The sequence below is a fragment of the Acanthopagrus latus genome, chromosome 15 (assembly GCF_904848185.1).
Source record: "Acanthopagrus latus isolate v.2019 chromosome 15, fAcaLat1.1, whole genome shotgun sequence".
In the NCBI taxonomy this organism is placed as follows: domain Eukaryota; kingdom Metazoa; phylum Chordata; class Actinopteri; order Spariformes; family Sparidae; genus Acanthopagrus; species Acanthopagrus latus.
The window spans coordinates 8,510,820-8,534,346 of NC_051053.1; the positions used below are offsets into that span (position 1 = coordinate 8,510,820).

A 23,527-nucleotide genomic window follows, 5' to 3' on the forward strand; every position below is an offset into this window, starting at 1 on the left:
TCCCCATCTCCAAAGACTCAAAAGTGAGGGTTGACGACTGCACTCGTCACAGGCCTGTGAAATGCTCCCTCACTGGTTTTTCATGCGTGGGTTTTGAGACCAGTTTAATGCCACAAAGGAGCTTCATTTTCCGCTCTCTTTTGGCTCTCTTCCATTAAGTTGTTGCAACATCACCTCCCTCCCAATACTGATTTTGGATGTCGATTACCATGGCAACAGCAGACAATTCCAATCATTTTAATCAGCCTTCTAGTAAACAAAATTAACTACATGTTAGACAAAGTAAAACTTGATAATTATGTGATGAATCTGTCCATATTATAAAAAACGTGAGTAAATTTAGATTATACACTTAACTTTATCTATTAAACTTTATTTATTTAACATGATATTCTAAATGATAAAAATGCTCTTCATTTTCAAAGGCTTTTACATGCTGACCTGATGAAATACGCAAAAGTCTTTTTTTTTTTTTTTTTAAATCAAGTTTATCCTTGATCACCAGATTGGTGTACTATAGGACAGAGTTCTGACGCCCCTCCCTCTCCAGAGTGCTGTTCAACACTTAAATGGGTTTTGCCGTTTCATTGGCGATAGAGTGACCCCATCAAAACTGTATTGATTGAAGTAGAGTTCACTGGCATCATTATTTGCGCGCAGTGTTGTGAAGTCTAATGAAGACTGAAGTGGTCATGAGTTCAGTTATTGTGGCTTTCAACAGAAGACCAAGACATAGCCAAGACACTGATGTTGTTCTCTGTGAAGAGAACCACAGCTCTTAGTGAGAATGGTGACGCTTGACTCCACATGATGGAAAAGTTTGAATAGAACAGACAGAATATCATACTGTGCTGTTCAGCATGAATTCATTATGTTGTGCATTCTTGTTTTAATGTGTTTTTTTTTTTTTTTTTTTTTTTTTAATACAAGCCTGAGCTACACCAACACTGATTTAACAGTTCTCACACAATTTCGTTGTTTGTATTTCTGACAGCAGCAGCTACAGCATTAGGTTTCATTTCCTTAATTAGGTCCTTAGACAGTTGCAGATTTGTTGTTACACAGTGTATCTAACTTTGATCAACTTCAGTACATGGTTCAAAAGTCTGACCTTATAAATGTTAATGCATTTCCGTATTGACTATGAAGAGAATAACTGCCTGTTGGATGGATAATTTCTTGAATTGTGGTACTTTGACAGATATTACTTCACTGTACACACTTAGGGCTGTTAGAACTTCCCTGAGTGCCTGGCCTTGGCTGGCCTTTTGAGTACTTTTTTATGCTTCGGTCTCAGAGTACCCACTTGGGAATTCGCTCTGAAGATATCATGACTCCTAAAAGAAACACTTTTAAGTATGTATGAACATGAATATGAAGTTTTGATCACTTTTATTCAGCTCCACGGTCTTATCTTGAGGTTGCCATTTTATAGAAATATTGATGAGAGCCAGGAGGAAAGCCATTCCCCTAGTTAGCAAAATGACCAATGACCATCCCTCGCCATCGCCACTGAGATCAATATCTGCTGTCTGGTGCCATAGCCAGACCTCCTCCTATCTTAACCAGGACTTACACCTGATACATCATTGAGAATTATTACATTATGATGAAGCATTTATGTTTAATCGCTATATTTGCATCACTTTACTGCACATGTAACCGAGGGAACTGACAAACCAGTTGCATGTGCTGTAAATTACTCATACATTACTCATGTATGTGTACTGGTCATTGCACTTACCATTGTGATTCGAGACAGACAGATGAACACACACGAAGAGATAAGCAAGAAACAACAGTTGTCTGTGAAACAACCCAATTTTGTCCTACAAACTGAAAAAACATTCATAACATGCAAGGTCAAATCACATAATTTTTAGAATATCTGTCTGTTAAAAAAATCACAAAAAGGTTGTCCTGAGATATTTTCCACTTTCGCCAGTTCATTCTATTTTCTTTCTCTGGCAGCACCCATAAATAGCTCAATCTCATCTAACAACAAGGTTGTTTTTTATTTTTATTTTTTAATGCTCGTCAGACAATGCAGTGTTAACAGGGTGCAAGGTGAGTGCCAAGAAATCCTTTATTTATCTTTGCTGAGCTGAAGAGACACTCAGTGCACCAACCTGGCACAGTGGTGCATGTGGTGTGGGCCTTGATCCCCGAGCCATGTTATCTTTTGAATAATGATTTGTTGTAGTAGATCATCTCGCCTGCCTGGCACCCCAGGTAGTCTGCACTCTTTCCAGTCCGCGGACATGTATTGCATCAGCCACACAAAGTGTCCAGGCATGTTGTTGGAATATGCTGAGCGTCTGTTTCCTGCTGGGGCCCCAGTTTCAGTAGTAATGGGTAGACACATCAAGGGATTCCGACCGTGAGGCTCAAAGATGCACACAGTCCCTCCTGATCTTCGCTGTTTGAAAATCAGCAACTCGTAAGGTTTTTCACACCTCTTTTCTGTGTGCAGAAGAACAACGAAAGGTGAAGAAAAGTCCTAAGTGGATAGAAACATAGTCAGGGGTTTGGTATTAACACTTTAAGTGTAACTCCACCAATGTTACACATTGAAGTGTGTTTACAGGTTTTGGGAAGTACTGCTACATACTGTATGTGGAAAAAGAAGTATAACGACTTGTGGCTACAGAGGAAGCTGGATGTAATCTGGCAAACTGCCTCCAGTTATGCCTTTAAGTGGCTAAGAGGCATTGTGGTTAATTTAGTCACCAGGTTTTGAAAACAAAGGGAAAAAAAAGTGGAATTAAAGACTGTGTCTGGGTCTGCTATGTAGAAGTGTATTATTTGTTTTTTTTTAAACAGTCCATAGTGAGTCCATCATCTTTTTAGGAGTGGACTGCTTTCAGAACTTTGGCAAGCCTAATGTTGCGCTTTATTCATCATTAAGAGAAATGAAAGCGTAAAAGCCACGAAAAAAAGCTAAATTGTGTCCAAAGCATTTAACAGTTTTTCATTAATTTAGGAGGGCAGCCCAGTGTGTTTTTCTTTTTCTTTCTTTTTTATTGGACCCACTGCTGCTCTGACAAAACAATTTCCCAGTCTGGGATCAATAAAGTAATTCTATTCTATTCCACTGAATATTTGTATTGTTGTAATCATTAGTGTCGTGCTGGTTAGCTGTTGATTACAATGAGCACCTTTATTTAAGAACAGGGTACATACTGATATGGGAAAAGACAAAAAGAATTCATGATTCTAATCTGAGATCTGAGAATAAACAATCTGTTTTTGTCTTGTTACAAAAACACAATTGCTGAATAAACAGCTAGCAACTAACATGTATTAATTATTATTATTATTAATATAATATGTAACATATTTGCATTGAGATGTCTTAAAAAAAAACATATAGCGTCATATTTTGCTGAGGCATTCACTTACATTTTTATTCAAGGTAATAATGCATTTCATTGGGTTGCCTGACACTTTAACTTCTGGGAGAGAGTCAAAGAGTAAGAAAGGAAGTCTTTGAACATAACATGAACATAACGTGAAGAAAATTCTAATCTATCGTTCGTGAACATTCTGCCAGAGTCATGTAGATAGAGTATCATCAGCAATGGTGGTTGTTTCACCATGAAGACAATAACTCCCTTGATCCCAGTCTTTTGTTTTAATTGAGTAGACCCTTATTACATTCCACCTGTTTAAAGCAAGTGTTTCGACTAATAAAGCAGAGTCCTGACTCGTGTCTGTTATTTGCCCTCAGTAAGAGACCGTTTGGGACTTCATTTCTGAGGTGGCTTGGCTCCCATCTACAAGCTCTGAGAGATAGCGTGATGGGATGTGCACAAAGTCCGACACTTGTTCTGCAGCAGGATGGTGCTGACCAGATCGCAGCTCTCACAATGATGTATGTGTTAAGTCAACGACTGCACTTTGTGGCAAGCTGCACAAAAGCCTGCTCATTAGTATGCGACAGGCACAGAGAAAAAGATGGGAGGCAGCGATGCCGAAAGGAAGGCCTGGAGGAAGAGGCAGTGTAATATTAGACTAGAGGGAGAGGGAAAATTGATGAAATCGACTTGATCTGTCCATTTTTCTTGCCACGACGTTAGCCTATTCATTTGCTGAAGTGCCCGTTTGTACCACATCTTGGTGTGTTTGTGTTGCCTTGGGGTAGGACCTCTTTTGAACGGCTTGTTTTTACAGACGTTAACTTCAGGTTAATTAATTTCCTCTAACTTACACCATTTTTCACTTTATAGGTTTGGTTTCCTCTGGGATCTTTTCCAAAAGCGGAAGAGATTCATTAGACAACACTTTATAAACTGCTCTCAAAAGTTTGGTTACAAATGTACACCGTGTTGTTTTTTTTCACCACTGGTATTTTCAGTACAAATGAAAGTCGGCCCCTGCTCCTCCTCTGTTACCTTGTACAAAGTTTTTAGGTTTTTTTTTTTTTTCGTGAAGGGATTCATAAGGGACTATTTTGCCTTTGTGGATTTTTGCTCTTTTCTTCATTATTAGAAAGTCCATTAAGTACAAGACGACATTCAACTAGATAGCGTGGTCATTCTTTTGAGTTCCATAGGGACTCCTACAATTAAAACAATCTATCTTATCTTCTGTGGTGAGGTGCTTGCAAAATAGTGCAACCATTCTAACAACATGAGTTAAATAAAAAGGGATAATGCCAATCCATTGTTATCTTACATAAATGACTTGAAAAGGAAAAAAAACTAGAGAATTTCACTGAATATGGAAGATTTCAAAGAGGCATTTGCTTTCACTGAGAAATGCACAGTAGAAGCAGTCAGACACATTGCTGATGTTCGCCTATTATGTATTCCATAGTTGTATGTGATGGCTGATCAGTAATGAGACCTTGCAGTACGGAAACACCAAAGATGTGTTTGAGGGAAGTTGTCGCCATATCTTTTTTTTTTTTTGTACCTGTGAGCACCAGCGTGCTAAAACAGGTGAAAAACGGATCCTTATTAAAGGTGTTTGTTAAAAAAAGTGCTATCAATCATAAAAATCTAGTTTGGTCAGGCCCTTTTCACAGCAGACTTTTTGACTTGTCGTAGTACTGCACACATATATCCAAGCCAAAAAGGGCAGGTGTTGAGTCAAAAACTGTCTTTAAGTGTAACATTATGCATATACATACACTCAAATCATATTGCACATAGTCCCAAATAGATTCAGCAGCCGATGTATGACAGTGAGATGACATTCAAAAAGCACAAGTGTTGTGAATGACATTTATCATGGCTCATTTCTATTCCTGCGTCCCAGTAAGCCGTGACAGTGAGCCAGCATGTACAATATTAGGACCCTGAAACCGAATCAGCTGAATGGAATTCAGCCACATTCATATTATTAATTACACCTGTACTTACCCCCCCCCCTTTTTTTTTTGGAATAACATGACAACACGTGTAATACTAATACATCCCCCCCAAAAAAGTTTGATTAATTTCTAGTGAGGTTTAACTCTTTGACTGTGACATTAGGTTTTGCGGTAACCTTGTCGCAGCTTGAAGGTCTTTTGTGGTTCTAATTTGTCTCAGTTGCCTTTTAGTTTAAAATTCTCCTTGTGCATTGTATGTAAACGACCTTTTAAAAAGTGTTCCTTTCTTGTCTGCAACACCAAACTTCTTGACTCGTGTGCACTTTCAGTGTTTTATAGTCCCTCACCTTTCACTGTTTATTGGCTCTGAAAAGCCCTGTAGTGGAGATTATAAAGGGAACTATTTTAATGGTATTACATACAAGAGGAATTGGAGCTACAGGCATATCAGTCACTATGGACTGAGCCTAAGAAGCCGTGCCAAGTTTACACACATGCACGCACACACCCGTACGTAATCCCTTTGATTGTGTCCTATTTCTCTGTCTCCATCGCCGCAGGTTTTTGTGAATGTGTCCTAGAGTGTGGGGGGATGTTATAGTGATGTAGCCCCACGAGCCAAGATGTGCACTAGAAGAGCTGTGGCTCTGCTCTTTTAATGCAGCTTTTGTGCTGCTGTGTAGACGCCGATTTTCCGAATTTTTGGAGGTCAGCTGTATTAGCATATATCCAGGATTATCTGAAGTGTAGGTTGAAGTGTAGGAACGCAGTAGGTGATTAGAAGAAACACTGAAAATATCATATTTATAGGCGTTTCATTCCATATAGAGTAAAATTGGGGCAACATTTGATTGCTGAGAGGAATCTGAATACTGCCAAATCTGCGTTTGGTGAAAAGGGCCGGTGTATAATCTGTTGGGTTTATGAAGTCATATCTTTAATCACATCATTCATAAGAAAAAAGAAGTCAGACCACCTCAGTCTCACTTAGAAGAAGTGAAAGTTTAATATCATCATTCCCAAAGTCTTTGTATCACTTTTTTCAGACCACATAGGACTTTTTTTTATTTCCTAATTATTTCACATAATACATATTAAACACACTTTAGTGCCAGTGGAGTTCCAAGATTCGTTTTAATAGAGTAGGGGGGTCTTAAATCAGGACGTGGCTTCTTGAATTCTTAGAAGATCTACATAATTAATATTTGATTTATTGTACTCAAAGAAGATTTTTATGGATTTTTAAATTGCCACTGCAGCTTGTCACATTAGCAAGTTCAAGGGTTTTATTGCAACATTAATGTGTTATGATGGGTGCAGTCATTGTGATTGTGTTCTGTCACTGTCGAAGCACTCTGTGTATTTTACCATTTGATTTTTAGAGGCAGGGTACCTGTAATTCATTTTTTATGGTCGCACATAAACATTGTACATATAAAATGGGTTCACTGTGGAGATTGACCCCCATCAAAAACTATTAAGCGTTTTTAGGTTTGGATAAACCTGGACAGAAGATTGTGTGGTGGCTTGCAGAAGTCTGGCACTTAAAAGTTTATTGATACGGTTCACTCGTGTCCTTGACTTTGATGTTCTTCTTTTTGGGAGATCATATAAAGATTTCCCAAGATATCAAATCAGTGACCCACATAGTTGGATTGAAATCAAACCCTCCTGCAACGTGGTCATACATACATATTACAAGATTAGGCAAGGTTCAGTTATATCCGACCATGAATGCAGCCTGTTTCGTCACTAATAACTTGGAGCCATGCTGCCAATGGAGAAAAAAAAATTACAGTGATAATACATATAAATCCAAATGTTCATGGGTAAGATCTTTTGTTTATTCAGCTTTAAATACAATACAGATCTTGTACAGGCAATCATTATTTTTGTCATCAGTTAATCTCATTGTGTCAGTCTATAAAATGTCAGAAAATGTTGATTAATACCCATAATAATGTTGTAAAACCACGTTTTTCTTGTTCTTTCCATTGAATGTTTATACTTCACCATGACTTATACAGTACAGTAAGTGGTTAAACTTTTTGGAGGATTTTAACAACATAAATTACTTGTCAAATGTCTTTTACTTACTTGTCAAATTTCAGCTCTATAACAGTTTGTCAGATGTAATGTAGATGCTAACTACAGACAAAACTCATAACATCATAACGATGTGATGTGTTGTAAACATGTACATAACGCTGTGATCCTACCCTCTCACTGAAGTTACATAGCCACTCTGCCCCTCCATCACTTGTTTCTTCACCGAGACAGACACCATTCACTCTGTTACAACACACTGAACCTTCAGCATGAAGCTGATATTTTAAGGTCCAATAGGTACAGAATGGCCCTTTTCAATTAAAGGTAATTCCCCTGCAGAAAAGGAAAATGCATTTAAGCAAGAGGTGGTAATTAACTCCACCAGTAAACCATAAACATTGAAGTGCTACATTTTCAATTAGAATGGTCGATGGTTTATTTAAATATACTCTTCATATTGTATCAACGTGCTCCTCAGGTTAAGCGATGAGAGAAAGATGGCCATATCACAGTATCCATAATTCAGCTATCTCGAGTGTGGCGACACCTCTACAGCAGGTTCCCTCTAATAGCTCTATATTTCATTGAGGAAAACACCCTGTCAAAACTGACATGATGTATGACAATGTCTCTTTTCACCCCAACCTTGTCCCTCTTACACTCTCATCCTCACTAATGCCTTCTCTTCCTCCCTGCCCTCTTCTCTCTCCCTCTCTGTAGTTTGACAAAGCATATGCCTACGGCATCCGCCACATGTTTGGCAAAGAAGGCAAGCGAGCAGACTACACCCCCTACAGTTGCATGAAGGTGATTTTATCAAACGCACCCAGCCAAGGCGACCATCATGGTGAGTCAACGGCTGTTGGAAGAAGCCATTAACCATGTGATAAGCCACTCGGCTGTCATTATCGGGCTTTTAACTTGAAGCTCTTGGATGGAAATAGCGATGCAACTGACTGTGGGCATTACCAAAATCTTTTTCACCTGCCAAGTTGCAGTATGCCATCTTAATTGTTTATTTATATAACCAATTATTTGAATTCATTTTATGTTTGTAGGATGTCCATTTCGACACAGTGACCCAGAGCTGCTGAAGCAAAAGCTTCAGTTCTACAAGGTGTCTCCCAGTGGAATCAGTCAGGTGGGTGCCGTCAGCTCTCTCAAATGGTTAAACAGCCATCCAACCACCATTATCTGCTTTTACCATCTGCTGCATTACATTATGTAGGGGTGCACAATCGACAGTGGAAAATGTTATTTTATTGGCCACCACAGAAAAGAATATTATTGCAGATAAATTCATCTGTCAATACAAAGTCATGATGGCTTTTTTTTGACTTGACAAGTGCAGCATCTACACACTTTAGCAGTGGTGGTATGAACCTTTTTTACAGTAGTTTTACGATCCACCAATACACACTGTGAAGAAAAATAACTGCAGTACATGCACTCCAGCACCTGGAACCATAATGTTATTGGAATTGGCCATGAGAGGCAGGTAATTTTTGAATAAATCTCTATCGTGCGTCTCCAATAACATTGCTCCCCTGATCTCATGAAACTCAGCAGATGTATATTGATTTTAGTCTACGGGTTTAAAAGAATCTGATAAACCATTTCAGAAACTGGCAAATGGTGTGACTTAGCAGGCTGTGAGTTACAGGATAAAAAAAATACAAACGTTCAAATCAGTGGCAGGACAGTCTTGGCACGAGCCACTGCAGGGCAGATGGAAGACACCAACATGTGACCGACTTCCTAAGAAGAATAAACGTGTTAACAGAGAGACACTGTGCTGCTCACATTGGTTTGACAGACTGAATACGACAGACTGATGAGACTAATGATCTACTGAGGCTCTACTTGCGTCTGGCCTTTTGAGCTAAATGCTAATTTCACCATGTTTACATGTGTAACATTTACCATCTTAATTCAGTGTGTCAGCAGCTAAACATATGCTGATTAGCACTAAACACTAAGTAAACTAGGTACAGCTGAGGCTGATAGGAATTGTCATAAAGTTTCAGCTATTTTATCATGAACCAAAATTTAGAAGAGTTTTAAAAACTGACCGGATGAGGGCACCAAATGAAAAGTTAGCTGATCACCAAAGTCATTATTTGAGGGGAAATTCAAAGCAATAGTTTTTGTGATCATGTCAACATCATGCCAATGCCAGAGGAAACTGTGTTTCACAAGATAAGTGATGCAAAGTCTGGATCACCAAAGTGATTAGGAATCAACCTTCCAAAATGTAATGGAAATCCATGTGTAGACACAAAAATAATAATCACAATGTTTTGCTCCACTTCACTTGTTTTCTTTTTGTCTTCTTTTGCAAGATATTTTTATTGAAAGCAGTGTTGGCTGGTGTAACAATGAGCATTCATATATAGATTTTAGACTTTCAAAGGGAAAAAAGACCCCAAAACAAATGACAAAGAAAACAACACCACCCAAACTGTACACATACGAGAGACAAATGATTTGAGGGTTTTCACAGGATGACGTCCGGCATCATCCCCCCATAGAGGGTTACATCTGAACCGCTTGAAAAATAAAGATAAGTGAGGTTGCAATATTACTTTCAAGTGACTGGCAGATGTTTGACATGTCGTTCCTCTAATCCCCACAGAACCTCCCAGGGTGAAGCTCATAAATAGGAGGTGTGATATTCACCCCCTTTGCATGAGAGAAGATAGAAATAAAACTCACAGCAGAGCTTGTGTTTACTTTTTATTATTATCTTTTGTGAACATTTTGCAAATGTTCCTGGTACACCATTAAACAAAATCATAAAAACTGCAATATCTGGCAGAGACTAAGAACAGCTCATGACTGATCTAATAGCAGCCCTGGCATTGAGCGTGCTCGTGGCAGTATCACGCTGGAGGCAGCCTTCAGGAATATGGGGAATAATGAACGAGCCAAATACAGGCACATTCAACAGCACAGTGTCTCTCTTAGCGACTGCTGAAGACCTTGAATTTATTTTTCAGCAGGTCAGTCACCCTGAGTATACAGTCATGCTAACACTGCAGTGGTTTCAGTACAGGAATGTGAGAGGTGTTATGTGACCAAAACCAAAGCCCGGGCTTTAAAGTATCTGATCACATCCTCACTTTCAACTTTAAAGAGTTTCTGAGAGAAAAGTAAGTAGGAGATGTACCAGAACTTGAAGGTGTAATCGTAGCCAACGGTTGTTCTACAAAGACTTGACTGAGGGCATGAATATCTAAATTAGCCCTCATAAATAAGCCTATGATCTGTTTTTATTACATTTTCCAACATTTCTTGAAGGATGCCGCTGTCATTATGATTAATGAAAAATGTTTGGAAGCAGTCGACCGAAGGCCAGTTGGAACAATTTTGAAAACAAGGCAGCAACAGCACAAAATGTTGAGAATATCCTCTGCACATGAGTGTCGGTATATGTCCTGGTCTCCTTCTTCATCCTCTTCATTTTCTTGTTTGCAGATCCTGGAGCTGGTTAAAGGAATGCACTATCAGCTGGCGTGCCAGAAATACTTTGAGCTGACGCACAATGTAAGTACAGATTTAATATGAAGCTGAGAGTAACTGGGGCTGGCTACCTGTGTCAGAGGCAGCAGCTTCGGTATTGCGTTTCATGCATGAAGGCTCAGGAGAGAGCCAGAACCGTCACACCTCCATCATTAGCTGGCTGTCATAACCACTTAACTTTTATGAGTTTATTATAGCATTCAGATCTATGTTATCCCCTGTGGATACTTATTTATTTTAATCTGTTTAAGTTGGATGCTTGAGTCATCATCCCTTTCAGTCACACTCAAGGTCTGCACTTTTTAAACTCAGAACATTTGTTTGTGACATTTGCTGCATGCCATCCAGTCGAGTTTGGCACACAGTTCAGATGTTTGATCAGGTTAATTCAAACTCAACATTTTGACTTGGCGTCAGTTTTTCAGAAGCATTAAAACAACATCAAAAACCAAACTGGAACACAACAGATTGAGCAAATGTAATCGTTTTGAAAATCAGATGCAGGTGCTGTTACAACTCTGATCAACAGTCTGTCAGACACACTATCAAGGGTCACCAAATATTGAACCAAACACAAACCAACACAACTTTAGGTTTTTTGGGGAGGTGGCTGAAACTGATTTCTGGACATGATGTGATGTAACTGTAGTGTTATTTATCCATCTAGATTGTTGTGGTGTGAGTTGAAGAGTTTTGTAGATGTCCTCCATAGAGATGTCTGCCTTCTCTTGTGTATAATGGAACTAGATGGCACTGGGCTCATCTCTTAGTAATGTCTCTTTCCAGAACTCATGACCCATTACTAATATCATCTACAGACCTTGTCTTGAGGAGTTTCATGTAAGAAACATTGTCTTTTCATACCACTGCACAGAGCGAAGCTTGCAATTACTCCTGGACTAGAGGCTAACTCACCAAGCTAGCTAAGCTATCTAGTGTTACAACTCAGCCAAGGAGGACACCATTAATGTTTACGTCCCGCACTGTACAGATGATACAGCCGTCAGGTGCAGTTTGGTTGAAAGAAAATAGTTCCAATATGAAACTGCTCATAACAAGATGTGTGGAAACATTACTGTTGAGTTTTTCAAACACCTTCAGTACCAGCACCTCTGAATTACTAGATTGTGTCTCATTGGTTTGGTTCTTAGCCAAACCTAAATGTAAAAACGACAGAGTTGACACTAAGTTATTCTTTTAAAGGAAGTTAAGGAGCTAGCTTACAAGACTATCCCACTCCTGGCTCCAGCTTAAGGTGCAGAAAAGATAATGTCGGTCTGCTCATCAAGGTTTTGGCCTAGCAACTAATAGCTTTTACTGAAATGTCAAACTTTTCCTTCCATTACTTTAACCCTCCTCTGGGGAATATTTAGTTTTATCCCTCAGCTACTTGTTCTCACTGGTTATTATCTTTAATCTAATGAATCTGCTGGAAAGATGCTGGGCTGCATGTGTTTGTTTACAGTCATTACACACAATCAAATAAGGAAGAAAAACAAGTTTTCTCCAGTGATGTGGAAAATGAATTGTCTTCGCAGCACAACTTATTCACATTGAATTCACATTCTTGTGAAGCAGCCAGCTGATAAAAAAAAAAACAAAAAAAAACAAAGATCTAACAGAAAGATGTGTGTGAGTGCAGGTGTGAAATCTCAGCAGCAGGAGATGCAGTCGGTATTGTTCAGCTACCTGCAGATACGTTATGTTTCCAGGAAGCATAACTGCCCATAAAATGTGTCAGGCTTTTTTTAGAAGATGTTTTTCTTCACTCGAGGGGCTCAACAGGTAGAAATAGCAGAGTGGAGTGTCCTCTTAGAGATCTTAATTTGGCACTTGGAAGACAATGATGCTGTTGTGCACAAATCCATCACAGCAAGTTAAAGCATTTGCTTATTCGGTATGAAATGCTTTCAGAACATCAATCACAATTACCTAACTACTTGTAGATGATGGAAAAGGTCACACGGAGAGCTCAAACTTCATCTGTTAATTGATTCACAGGTTTTTACTCATCCTGATTGATTTTGACATTTTATTTCCTGAAAGGGCATTTCATCCGTTTGCTGATGGGACAGTTAGCTCGCAACTTAGCTTGCTAATTAGGCCATAAAAAACCTGCTGTCATTGTTGTTAATAAGTGGATTGTTTGAATTAGCAACCATCCCAGATGAGTTCCAATCAGGTCGCCGCTGACCTCACATCCTTCCTCTCCCGTGTCTACTCTTTGTTTTTGAGCAGATCGAGGACGCAAATTTCTCGCTCAATCACCCCAACCAGTACTTTATTGAGAGCCAGAGGGTTTTGGGCGGAGGCAAGGACATGAAGCGGGAGATGGACGCTCCGCAGAGGTTGCAGGAAATCTCCGCCGCCAAAGGAAACAACACGCCTCGAGAGGCTGCCACAAATGACCCCCAGGGTTTGGCCGAGATGACGGAGGATCTGGACTCATTCTTTCAAGATGCCTGATTTTCTTTTTTCTTTTATACTTGTAGAAATAAATATTTGTTTGTCTTTTTCTATGAGAACTTGGGGATAGGGGCATGGTTTAAGGCTGCAGCTGCCAATTATTTTCATTGTTGATTAATCTGACGCATTTTTTTTTTTCTCTGTTAATCGATTAGCTTGCTCTATAAAATAGTTGATAATTGTTGCAGCTATACGTGGACCATATTCTGATCTGAGTCATCTGTATCTGACATGTTAACTATTAAAGTTGAATATCAGTAATTTCACAATAATGTGTTAGTCTCATTCTCACTGGGATCAGACTGATTGGACTTAATTCAAAGCTAAACATCAGACCGAAGCAGATTTTTCGACATTAAAATTCCCTGTTCACATGTCAGTGACGCGGCACCATTCATTTTTCTGTTTAACCCGTGTGTTAACAGAAGCCTCACAGTTTGTTTTGCGGCCTTTGTGTTTTTTTCCACTGTGGTCTGAACTCAGGCTGCTTATAGCCAGTCTCAGTGCGCAGTGTTTTGGCAGGGACTTGGTTTTGGGGGTGATGACTAGAACATTTCCCAGCTGTCTCAGAAACAATGTCATTGTATTTGCTGGCAGGAGTGTGGATGAATGGTGGCAGGAGGATAGATGAAAATAAACAATTTCCACAGTTGTATTATGCCGCCTTGGAATATTGCCTCATAGTGCACAATACAATTTATCCAGAGCACACGTGGTCAGGAGACGTTTCCTCACGCTTCTCTGAATAATTTATGAAAAATGGTCTAGAAGTCAGGAACTTTGTGCACAACTGTGGCACAGGCTCTAATCTTGGTTCTTTGAGCTCTTACCTCCTTTCTTACTGTACGCTTCTTACAAGATTACTAACTTTAGATCCAATTAGATGCACCATACAGGCAGCCCTGAATTATATGAATACAAATGTATTTCCCAGGAGACCAAAGGAAATATTGGATGATTGAATGAAAGCCTCCTTCTGTAATTTAATCATTGTTAATTTTGAATTAAATTTGATGTGCCCTGAGGGTGTCGGATCTAAAAAAAAAAACAGAAAACTTTGCTCTGCAGGCTTTTCTGTTTCAAGACTTTGACACATTCAGACCACAGTTCGTCACTGTCTTCACTTGTATCGTCGCAGCACAAACACAGGGGCCTGCATCAGAGCTGCACATTGCCAGAATTAAATTAGGTCTTAAAATCCAGGCATGGTGCTTGACATAGAGAGGATTTATTCAGTATAATAAGGCGACTGGATAACAGTGTGCAGCCCGGCTGCTGTCAGCAAGAGACCCTTGATGTTTAATATTTGGTTGAGCATGACTCCGTTTGACAAAGCTGGCACTTTCTTAGACTGTGGGCAGGCAGTTGACTACGACGGCGTTTATCTCCTCCGAATGGATTTACAATCATTAGTCATGAACTTGCCTGCCTTCGCCCTGTGTTTTGTTTTCCTCCAGTGCTCATTACATGGGCGAGAGGTGTTCTCGGGGACGGTGCATTATCCGAAAGGGCAAGAAATTGAATCCCGGGCCCGAATGCAGCATTTGTCTCATGAGCCTCATATGGAAGCCGACGCACAGGCTGAATCTGTATGCATGGATGTGTCGCTTTTTCTCGCTGCTTTGTGAGCGTGTGGCAATCTGGAGCCTGTAAATGGTGCAAAACATCAAATCCTTGAGTTGATTTGCATTGCATCCGCAGACGTGGAGCCTCTGCTCAAATAATGCAGTGAACAAAGATGGCCAAAATTCAGACATAGGAATGTTACATAAAGTGAACTCAGTTAAATGATCAACTGCAATGTAAAGCTGCCACAGATTATTATTTTTAATTGTTGATGAGTTCATCTTTTGATTATTTTCTCAACTAATCAAAAGTCATTCGGTCTCTAAAATGTCAGACAATGGTGAAAAAGCTCCAGCTCAGAGATGATGTCCTCTAATGTCCATAACCCAAAAATGCTCAGTTCACTGTCAGAGGGAGTTAACAAACCAGAAAATATCCACAGTTAAGAAGCCAAACCAATTTATAGATCATCAAAATAACTAGCGATTCATTTAACTGCTGTCACTGATCGATAATCGATTAATTATTGCACAACGATGTTGAATAAAGCTCAAAAACAAATCCAAATGATATCCGTCGGTAATTTTGAATACTCTGCTCTGACTCCATGGTTCTATTCAGAGCATGATGTTTCTCTTTGTCCTCTGCCCAACGTAATGTCACTCAGGGGACCAAATGTGCGGCGGTTTGATTTCTTATTTATCAGTGGCAGCTCAAGTTAATTTGGCGATTTACGTGCCTTTTGTTTCCTATTTATCGTTAAGGAATGGATGACATCCCCGTAATGCGTACTCACACCTCTCGCCTACCGGCTTCACAAAATGAGCGCCGTTTATTTGATAACTGTCTCATTCCTCATTTCAGATCTCATAAAAGGTTGTGCCGTCATGATGGAGTATTAGCTTTTCAGTGGGAGGAAGAACAGATTATTTTGGGTCTTTAGTGGATTCTTGTCAAATTAGCTGCAGCGCTGTCACAAACTTTATCCTCCCTGCACTGGGGCTGCCGCTGTATTTTCTTTTTTTCCCCTCATTTCTTCCAATGTAATAAAAAGTTGGGGCAGCTCTGAAGCAAAGCCTGATGGAGGTTAAATTAGTAACTACATCTTGAGTTAAGCCAGAGTTGGGAGTACATTGCTGAAAGCCTTGGAATCGGTGGGAAGGACACACTTAAAATTGTGTCTGTGGGAAAGTCCTACATCATGTGTGTGAGTTAAGAAACTGGGGAGTTCAACAACAATCAAGTGATGAAGTGCTGAGAAAAGCTAGCGAGTGGACTCTGAGTTAAAGGTGCAATATGTAAGAACTGGCCACCTGTCGAATTTATACTCCAAACCAATAGGGGGCAGCATATCACAGAGAAACCCGCTACTTGCTGCTAACTGTAGCCGCCATTAGGTAGTTAGCTCAGTTAGCCATGAAGCTACTAATCTGGATGAGGGTCTAAGAGCAGCAGTGACACTATGCTATCTTCAGTACAGTTTAGTGTGTGTGTGTGTGTGTGTATCCTAACAGTTATTTCTTCACATTCTGTCGATAGATTTAGTTTATTTTTTGATGTAGTAAGCTGACATTGATACATATTGAACCCCCCCCCCCACAGACACAAAAAGCCCAATCTGCTCTCATTTGTCAGCTCTCACAGGCCTGAGCAGGTTGGCGCTCATCTTCTGCATCATTGGTGAAAGCAGCCCGAAGCAAAAACGTTTTACTTCCTGGATGTATAAATATTAGCACTCTGCTAACTTGAATGGGAACAGAATAATTTATGGAGGATTGCAATATATATATATATATATATATATATATATATATATATATATATATATATATATATATATATATATATATATATATATATATATATACCTGCTGGTTTGCAGATGCTTCTTTAACAATGCAAGCTAATGAGGAGAGGTGGTTTTGGGCCAGTGTGTGCTATGTGATGTAATTACACGGTGCAGCAGATATGTCAGATTGGCTTCAAGGCCCTGCACTGTTTCTGGGGCCTTGTTCTGCATCAGCTCTGCACACTCTGCTGCCAGCCGCAGCATCGCAACCTTCCACAGGTCCCGAAGGCTCGTTTTGAAGGCACAGTTTCCAAATACAGGCTGTGTGTTTTTCACAGTATTTATATAGATGGGACCCAGACATGCTTAATGTTAAAAAAAAAAAAAAAAAGGACACGGAAATCTCACTCTCGTAATATGGAACCTTTTAAACATCTTCCATAAATGACGAGGCTGAAATGTTAACTAAAACACTGGCTTTGCTGCTACTGTTTTATTCAGGCGACGGTCCTCTGCTGTCATAAATATGTGAATTAAAAATCACAGCAAATAGGCTGACATTTCATCCCTTTTCTCTCCAGATTCACTCAAATGTCATCCGTGAGTATATACCGTATATTCTGTGTCGACTCCACAACTCTAAGGTCCCACTGGGATGTATTAAACGCACACAGCTTGGATTGTTTACTCGCAGGAAAAGAAAGCAGGGAAATTGTTTTATCCGTGGAAAACATCACAAACATCACTTCTGTCTGTGTCTGCAAAGTTGTGTGAAAGGAATTACTGCCTCAACCAATGTGACTCGACAAATTCAGTTTCCCCCTGGGCACTGATAATTGTTCTATTCAGTCCGTCCGAGTCATTGTGGAGCCAAGGCGAGAGTAGGGCGGCTTTAATGTGGCAGGTTGCGAGACTGATAATTGAAATGATATTAAAAGTATATTTCTCATTGCCAAGCATTGTGCGAACAAGATTAAAAAACCTTGATCTTCATCTGAATATTTATTTTCCTCGTGACAGATGAGGGCGTTTTATTGTCACATCTCAGATCCATTACGACGATCAATCCGCGCCACGATTGCCTTGGTGCGGAACTGACCTGGCGGCGTCCCTTTTACTTCATTAATTATATGACTGGCATTGCAGTAATTGTCGTCTAACGCTGTGACTTGCTGGCATACGGAGAAAAAAAAAAAAGAACCAAATTAAAAGTTTTGCCGCACCTTCACTCTACCTGCTTATGGCTTTTTTCCATCTTGAACTGGAGGCTGGATTTAATCCCGGCGTACACAGGAGGCCGAATTTCCTTCTATTTGACTTGCATGTTTTGGGGATACGGAAGAAAAAAGCCAATACAAACAGAAGGTAAACATGCAAACCTCTCCGTGTGGCTGGGAATTGTGTTTCAGCTCTCGCTGGGAGCTGCCTTTGGCTTCGAAAATACGAGAGCAGATTTAGCAGGAAGTCAATATACAAATAGAAGTTATCAGTGGAAGCCTGTGTCCTTCCTAGGAGACAGCGTGGAGGCACCTGTTGGCGTCGTTCCACTGGTCAAAATCTGGAGATCAACGGGTGTCCCATTACTTACTCTTACTGACTCTCGATGATGTTGTTCGGCATCGATCGTGACAGCATCCGTTACGCTCCCGTCAGTGTTCTGTCAGAGCGCAGCGACATCGGCTTCTTAATGGTTAAAAACTGGGTCGTCAAACATCCAAACAGAATCAGCCACGAGGTACGACGCCGATGATTGTAAAATTACAAGGCGAACGTCCTGCGGCTGTGTGTAAACTCATCATTACTCCCCCCAGGCGTCGCCTCATTAACCTGACAGATGTGTGAGCCGCTTGCTCGTGTGATTAACTTTGCTCGCAAACTCCTCGCTCTTTTCTAAGCCTCACCTGCAGCCATGCTGTCGCTTCCTGTTAGACTTAATGTTGGACGAAACCTGTGGAAAAAAAAAAAAAAAGGAGACTTAGCTGCTAAAAACATCGCCGCTCCTGCTCTGGTTAACAGGTTTTAATCACTTGACGGCGCACGTGGCAGCTGTTTTTTTTTTGTTTGTTTTTTTCCCCTTCCTCGCAGCTTCATGCGTCAGACCGCTTGCTACACGCCAACCATCTTTTTGAACCCCCACCCCATGCAGAGTTCGCCTCGCAGAAGGGGGAACTTCCATTTTCATCTTTCCGCAATCATTTTCCCCATTTGTTACTTGAGCCTTGAAGCCAGGATTTAATGAGATTGCATCGTTGTTTACCCGCATTGTACTTGAAAATGGCCTCGCCATCTCATTTGGCTGCGTTTATCCATATTTGTGTTTACATTACTCTCCCTGTTTTATTGCATGTGTGGACACTGCAGCCGGATGATTGCCCGCCCGTGACTGTCGAAATGTTCCCGGCGCTGAGTCCGACCGCATTTGAATATCAGAAACTGTTTTGTGTACATTCTGACTGCATTAATGAGACGATTAGCCATATGCACAATCACAGCTACGGAAGGCAAATTAAATATTTATTCAGGGTTCATGTGTGGTTGGTTATTATTATCATTATAATTATTATTATTATCATCCAGCATGCAGGCCCACAGACAGTTTTCACATCATGGCTGTCTAACAGGCCACCAACATTTTGTCACTCATACAGAAGCACACGGTACCCTTTAGTTTCCATATAAGATATAAGAAGCGCGACAAAACTGGGTTGGCACACAAACTCCGTAAACCCATTACATTGTGATTTTTGCACAGACTAAGGGAGCTGTTTCCCCCAGGCCGAGAAAAGGTTTCACATTGGCACAATCCTGGCACATGCACAAGTGAGCAGGATTCGCCCTGGGTTTGTGGGGTCATCCAATCACAGTGAACTGCAACAAGAATGTACGCATTAGCTGCACGTCCCAACACACGGGGCTAGTAGAAGTACAGTGTGACTCATTTAGCCAGAGGTTTATGTTAACCCTGGGTTAATAATCTGTGTGTGAAAAAGGGGCCTGGGGCAACTGATAGCTCCGGGCTCAACATATCCAGTGTGACAAGCCCGCTTGTCATTTTTATATTTGTTAAAGATTTAGCATTCTGCATTCAGTTCTCTAAAAATGACCAGAACTATCCAGATAACAGCACGTTTCAATCAGTGGCCTGTCGCTATAACTTCCGGGGTAGAGTCAGAGAGCGAGGAGGGAAGACATTTTCAGTTACTTGTATCATCTTACGTTAGCCGTGAGCTGGCAGGCAAACGGCACGATGAGAACGTGTGAACCGGTCTGCTTGCATTCAGGTCAATGACTAAACTCAGCACTCACCAGAGACTCTGGTTCTCTCTCTCCTCTCCTCTGCTCTCCTCTGCGTAACGTTACATTTGTGAAGTGCATTTCCCTTCCAGCTCTGGATGGCCGTCAACATTACCACTTTGCGGCTCCCCGCCGCCATCAGACTGACAAACTGGAGGGAGGATAAATCCACTTCATAAGAAAGCGGTATCGATCTTCTCCTCTAACCCTCAGCAAGAAAGCCAAGTGTGTTTCTCAAAATGTTCAACCGGGTCTTTAAGTAGAAATCTGGGGTATCTATGAGGAGCCGGTGCTGTGTATTCAGACGTGTCTCTTGTGTGTGCAGCACATTGACAGAGCGGTATTAATGGCTGCCCCTGACGATGATTCCTTGTTGAATGGTTGCCGATGCTTCACGGAGAGAGAGAGAGAGAGAGAGAGAGAGAGAGAGAGAGAGAGAGAAAAGAAAGTCTCCTCACTTCCTCTCACAACCAGTTAAGTGGATTCTGTCACACATATTAAAAACAAATCTGCAGCCGAGTGTGACACATCAAAGGGGAAGTGGAAAGCAAACCCCCTTGTTAATGGTGGGAACTGTGGAAGAGGCGACTGTGGGATGTTTGGGGCGGGGTGGGGGGGCATAATGGCCCTGACAATCAACCAGCTGAGTGCCCGTCCTTTTTTTTCCCTACAGGGGGTGTCAGTGGAGACCGAGCGCCGGAGCTCGCTGATGCTTCACGAGCTGACACGGAGTTAGGTCTGTGTCAGCGCCGAACAGACGGGAGATAAGAATTATTTTTTTTTTCCGAGAGATGGGAGTGCGAGGAACCAGAGTTAAGAGCAATTCCCTGGATTTCCTCTTTGACGTTGACAGATTGATGAGCCGGAGCTCCCGGCAGTCCACCAGATTGCCCTCTTGAGATTGATTGATATAAAATAAGTGTTTTGGGTTTTTTTTTTGGTTTTTTTTTGCCCTTACATTCATAACCTCCAAATAGGGGTACATCTCGCTAAGTTCCAGCCACTTTGAAAGTGTGCGAAAAATGCATCCTGTCCCACGCCACGCGCTGCACTTTAAAGCCGACATTTAGATGAATGATGTCCCTGATATCATCTTCTGGCTAGAGCTCATAAGTTAGGAGCCACAGCCCAGCGTAGCTGCTTTTTCTTTCACAGTGTCTCCTCTGTCTAATGCAGTAACAAAGGGACGTAGTGATGGACCTCGTAGGCATGACTGTGAGACACGACATTACAAAGGAGATGTCATAAAACAAAATTTCAGTGTTTTTTTATTAAATGCATTAGTTTCTGGGCTCGTTTGCTTTCATACCATAAACACATCGTATCCTTTGGGTCCTTCAAGTTGACATAGAACGATTCGCTCCATTGAATCACGCGTCATTGAGCATTTATTAAAAAATAAATCATTTTTGGGAGATGATCCGTTTGAGAGGGAGAGCGGGCGGGAAACAGGGAGCTCACCTCTCTCTCGCTGCTGCATTGGTTAATCTCTTTCTCGTGGTTCATAGCTCCAGCGCCCCTCGGGGAGCTGGGATTTTTTTTTTTTTTTTCTCTCTACTGACATGCATTTTTCATCTTCACAGGGTCTCCAGCAGCACTCACTGTAGAGGATTGCAGTTTTCCCAAGCCCCAATAATTGTCTGTAGTCTGATGTCTTAGCTGCGGTAGGCAGGACACGTGTGCAGATTTCAGCCAGCGACTTCCCAGCAGGCAGCAGAGAAAGACTTCTTTGCTCTCAGAATTACATCACTGTGACCCCTTAGCATGATGTCAGCACCTCACAGGGCTTGGATGGTATACACACTGACTGATGACTCCATATTTTTATTATTTATTTATTTTTTGCAGTCCTGTTTCAGATTGTCCTCGAGCAGCCGGACCTATTTTGGCCTTGGCCCTTTCTGCCGGAAATGTCGACTCAAAATCGGACAACAAGAGACTTACAGAACTGACATTTTGAAATAATCTATTAAGTGACCCGCCTTGAAACACATTTTCTTTTGGCATCATATAACATTTGCCTCCCATTCACGCGACATATTTGGAAAGTACCTGGAGCGAAGGACTAACAAAAGAGTTAATTAGAAAATGTCCGAGCGGCCCCGTGCGCAGTTCTTGCATAGTTGCCGGCCTTTATTAGATTCTGGAAAAGTGACATGGACGGCTCTCAATTGAGACAATGCGCTAATACACCCCCACGGGGTTGCCACACTGATAAGGTGAGGTCAATGTAAGATGGTAATTGACTTCAGCAGCCTGCTGCAGCAACGCCTCAGGCGTTTCATCAGAGGAACAACGTAGCTGTAGAGGAGTAATGTGGCTGTGGACTGATTGTTGCTGAAATGATCAAAATTATGGTTAGCTGAATATATGGAGGCCGAAACTGACAATATGAGATGAGTTTGATACATAACTGAAGACGTACACAATTCAAATTGGTAACTGGATAACTGAAATGGAGTGTGAAAAGAAATGTAAATGCTGCTCGTGTTGCTCGTCAGCTGACACAATAGATTGATTTCACTCTTCTGTTTATCTTCACAAGCTTTATTTTTCAATTCTTTCTTTTTTTTTAATATTCTTGGTCTTGGCGCAGATTTAATATACTGTATCCAGCTATATCACTGCAGAACTGGAGAAGGTCCTCTATCATAGCTAAAGCATTTAAGCTGGCAAGCAAACGCTAACACAGTTAGCCAACTACTTAGAAGTAGGGGTGTCGCAATACTCGGTAAGCTTCAAACCTATTTTTCTTTTTGCAAATGACAGCACAAGTTATGTCTGGATTCTGGCGCCAACCTACATGTGCAGTGCATGCTTCAATAAGTGAATGTGAGCATCAACTTATCATGTACTCGCACATTGAATGTGGAAGCTGACACTTCTGATAATAACTGAAGCAATCAGTGATGATCCCGCTGTGCTCTCCTGCTCTGCACGCTGCACGGTCGCATTAGTCATTTATGTTCACGTATAGCATGTTAGCGCCGGGTTCCCGTTAGTTTGTCGACTGTCACTTGCCGTGAGAGGCCCTGGCTGTCCTTTGCAGTGCAGTGACTAATTTCCCTTGTTGTCTCTGTAAAAACTTCCCCCATAGACGGCGCAGACTCTTGTCATGAGCTCTTCATTAAAGTGAACAGGGACAAAACGACTCAAACACGACCTTGACTGACAATCAACCGCTGAATCAATACTTGGCTGTTTCCGCGTGGGCGAGATGGATCCCCTTGCCCTGTGAGCAATGCTCGCTGTAGGTACTTTTGTCATCCAGATTGGATGCAACAACTGTGTATTATTTCCTCGCTGCGAAAAAGAAAAACGATCTTGGCAAAAAAACAAAACAAAAAAGGGCTTCATCGGGGACGTCCGTGACTCTGAATCTTGACAGCTACATCACAGCCTGGACTGTCGGAGGCATTTATCCGACATGGCATCTTGCACTGTAGCTCCTGGGAGTGTGTAGAGTGGCGAACAAGCTGGAAAACAGACCTAGAGAAACCTACAGCACCATCATCCATGTTGTT

The 23,527-nt window shown here is 41.1% G+C and overlaps 1 protein-coding gene across 4 annotated transcripts in view; it reads left to right on the forward strand.

Annotated features, from left to right (window-relative positions):
* The window catches only part of prim2 (DNA primase subunit 2), a 24,921-nt gene extending 10,912 nt beyond the window's left edge, over positions 1 to 14,009 (forward strand). For all 4 annotated transcript variants that reach the window (XM_037123462.1, XM_037123458.1, XM_037123461.1 and 1 more), the window contains exons 11-14: positions 8,087 to 8,213; positions 8,425 to 8,507; positions 10,844 to 10,912; positions 13,127 to 14,009. In XM_037123462.1, coding sequence (XP_036979357.1) covers positions 8,087 to 8,213; positions 8,425 to 8,507; positions 10,844 to 10,912; positions 13,127 to 13,354 — 507 coding nt within the window. In that variant the 3' untranslated portion in view covers positions 13,355 to 14,009. The remainder of the gene's footprint in view (positions 1 to 8,086; positions 8,214 to 8,424; positions 8,508 to 10,843; positions 10,913 to 13,126) is intronic.
* The last annotated feature ends 9,518 nt before the right edge of the window (positions 14,010 to 23,527 follow it).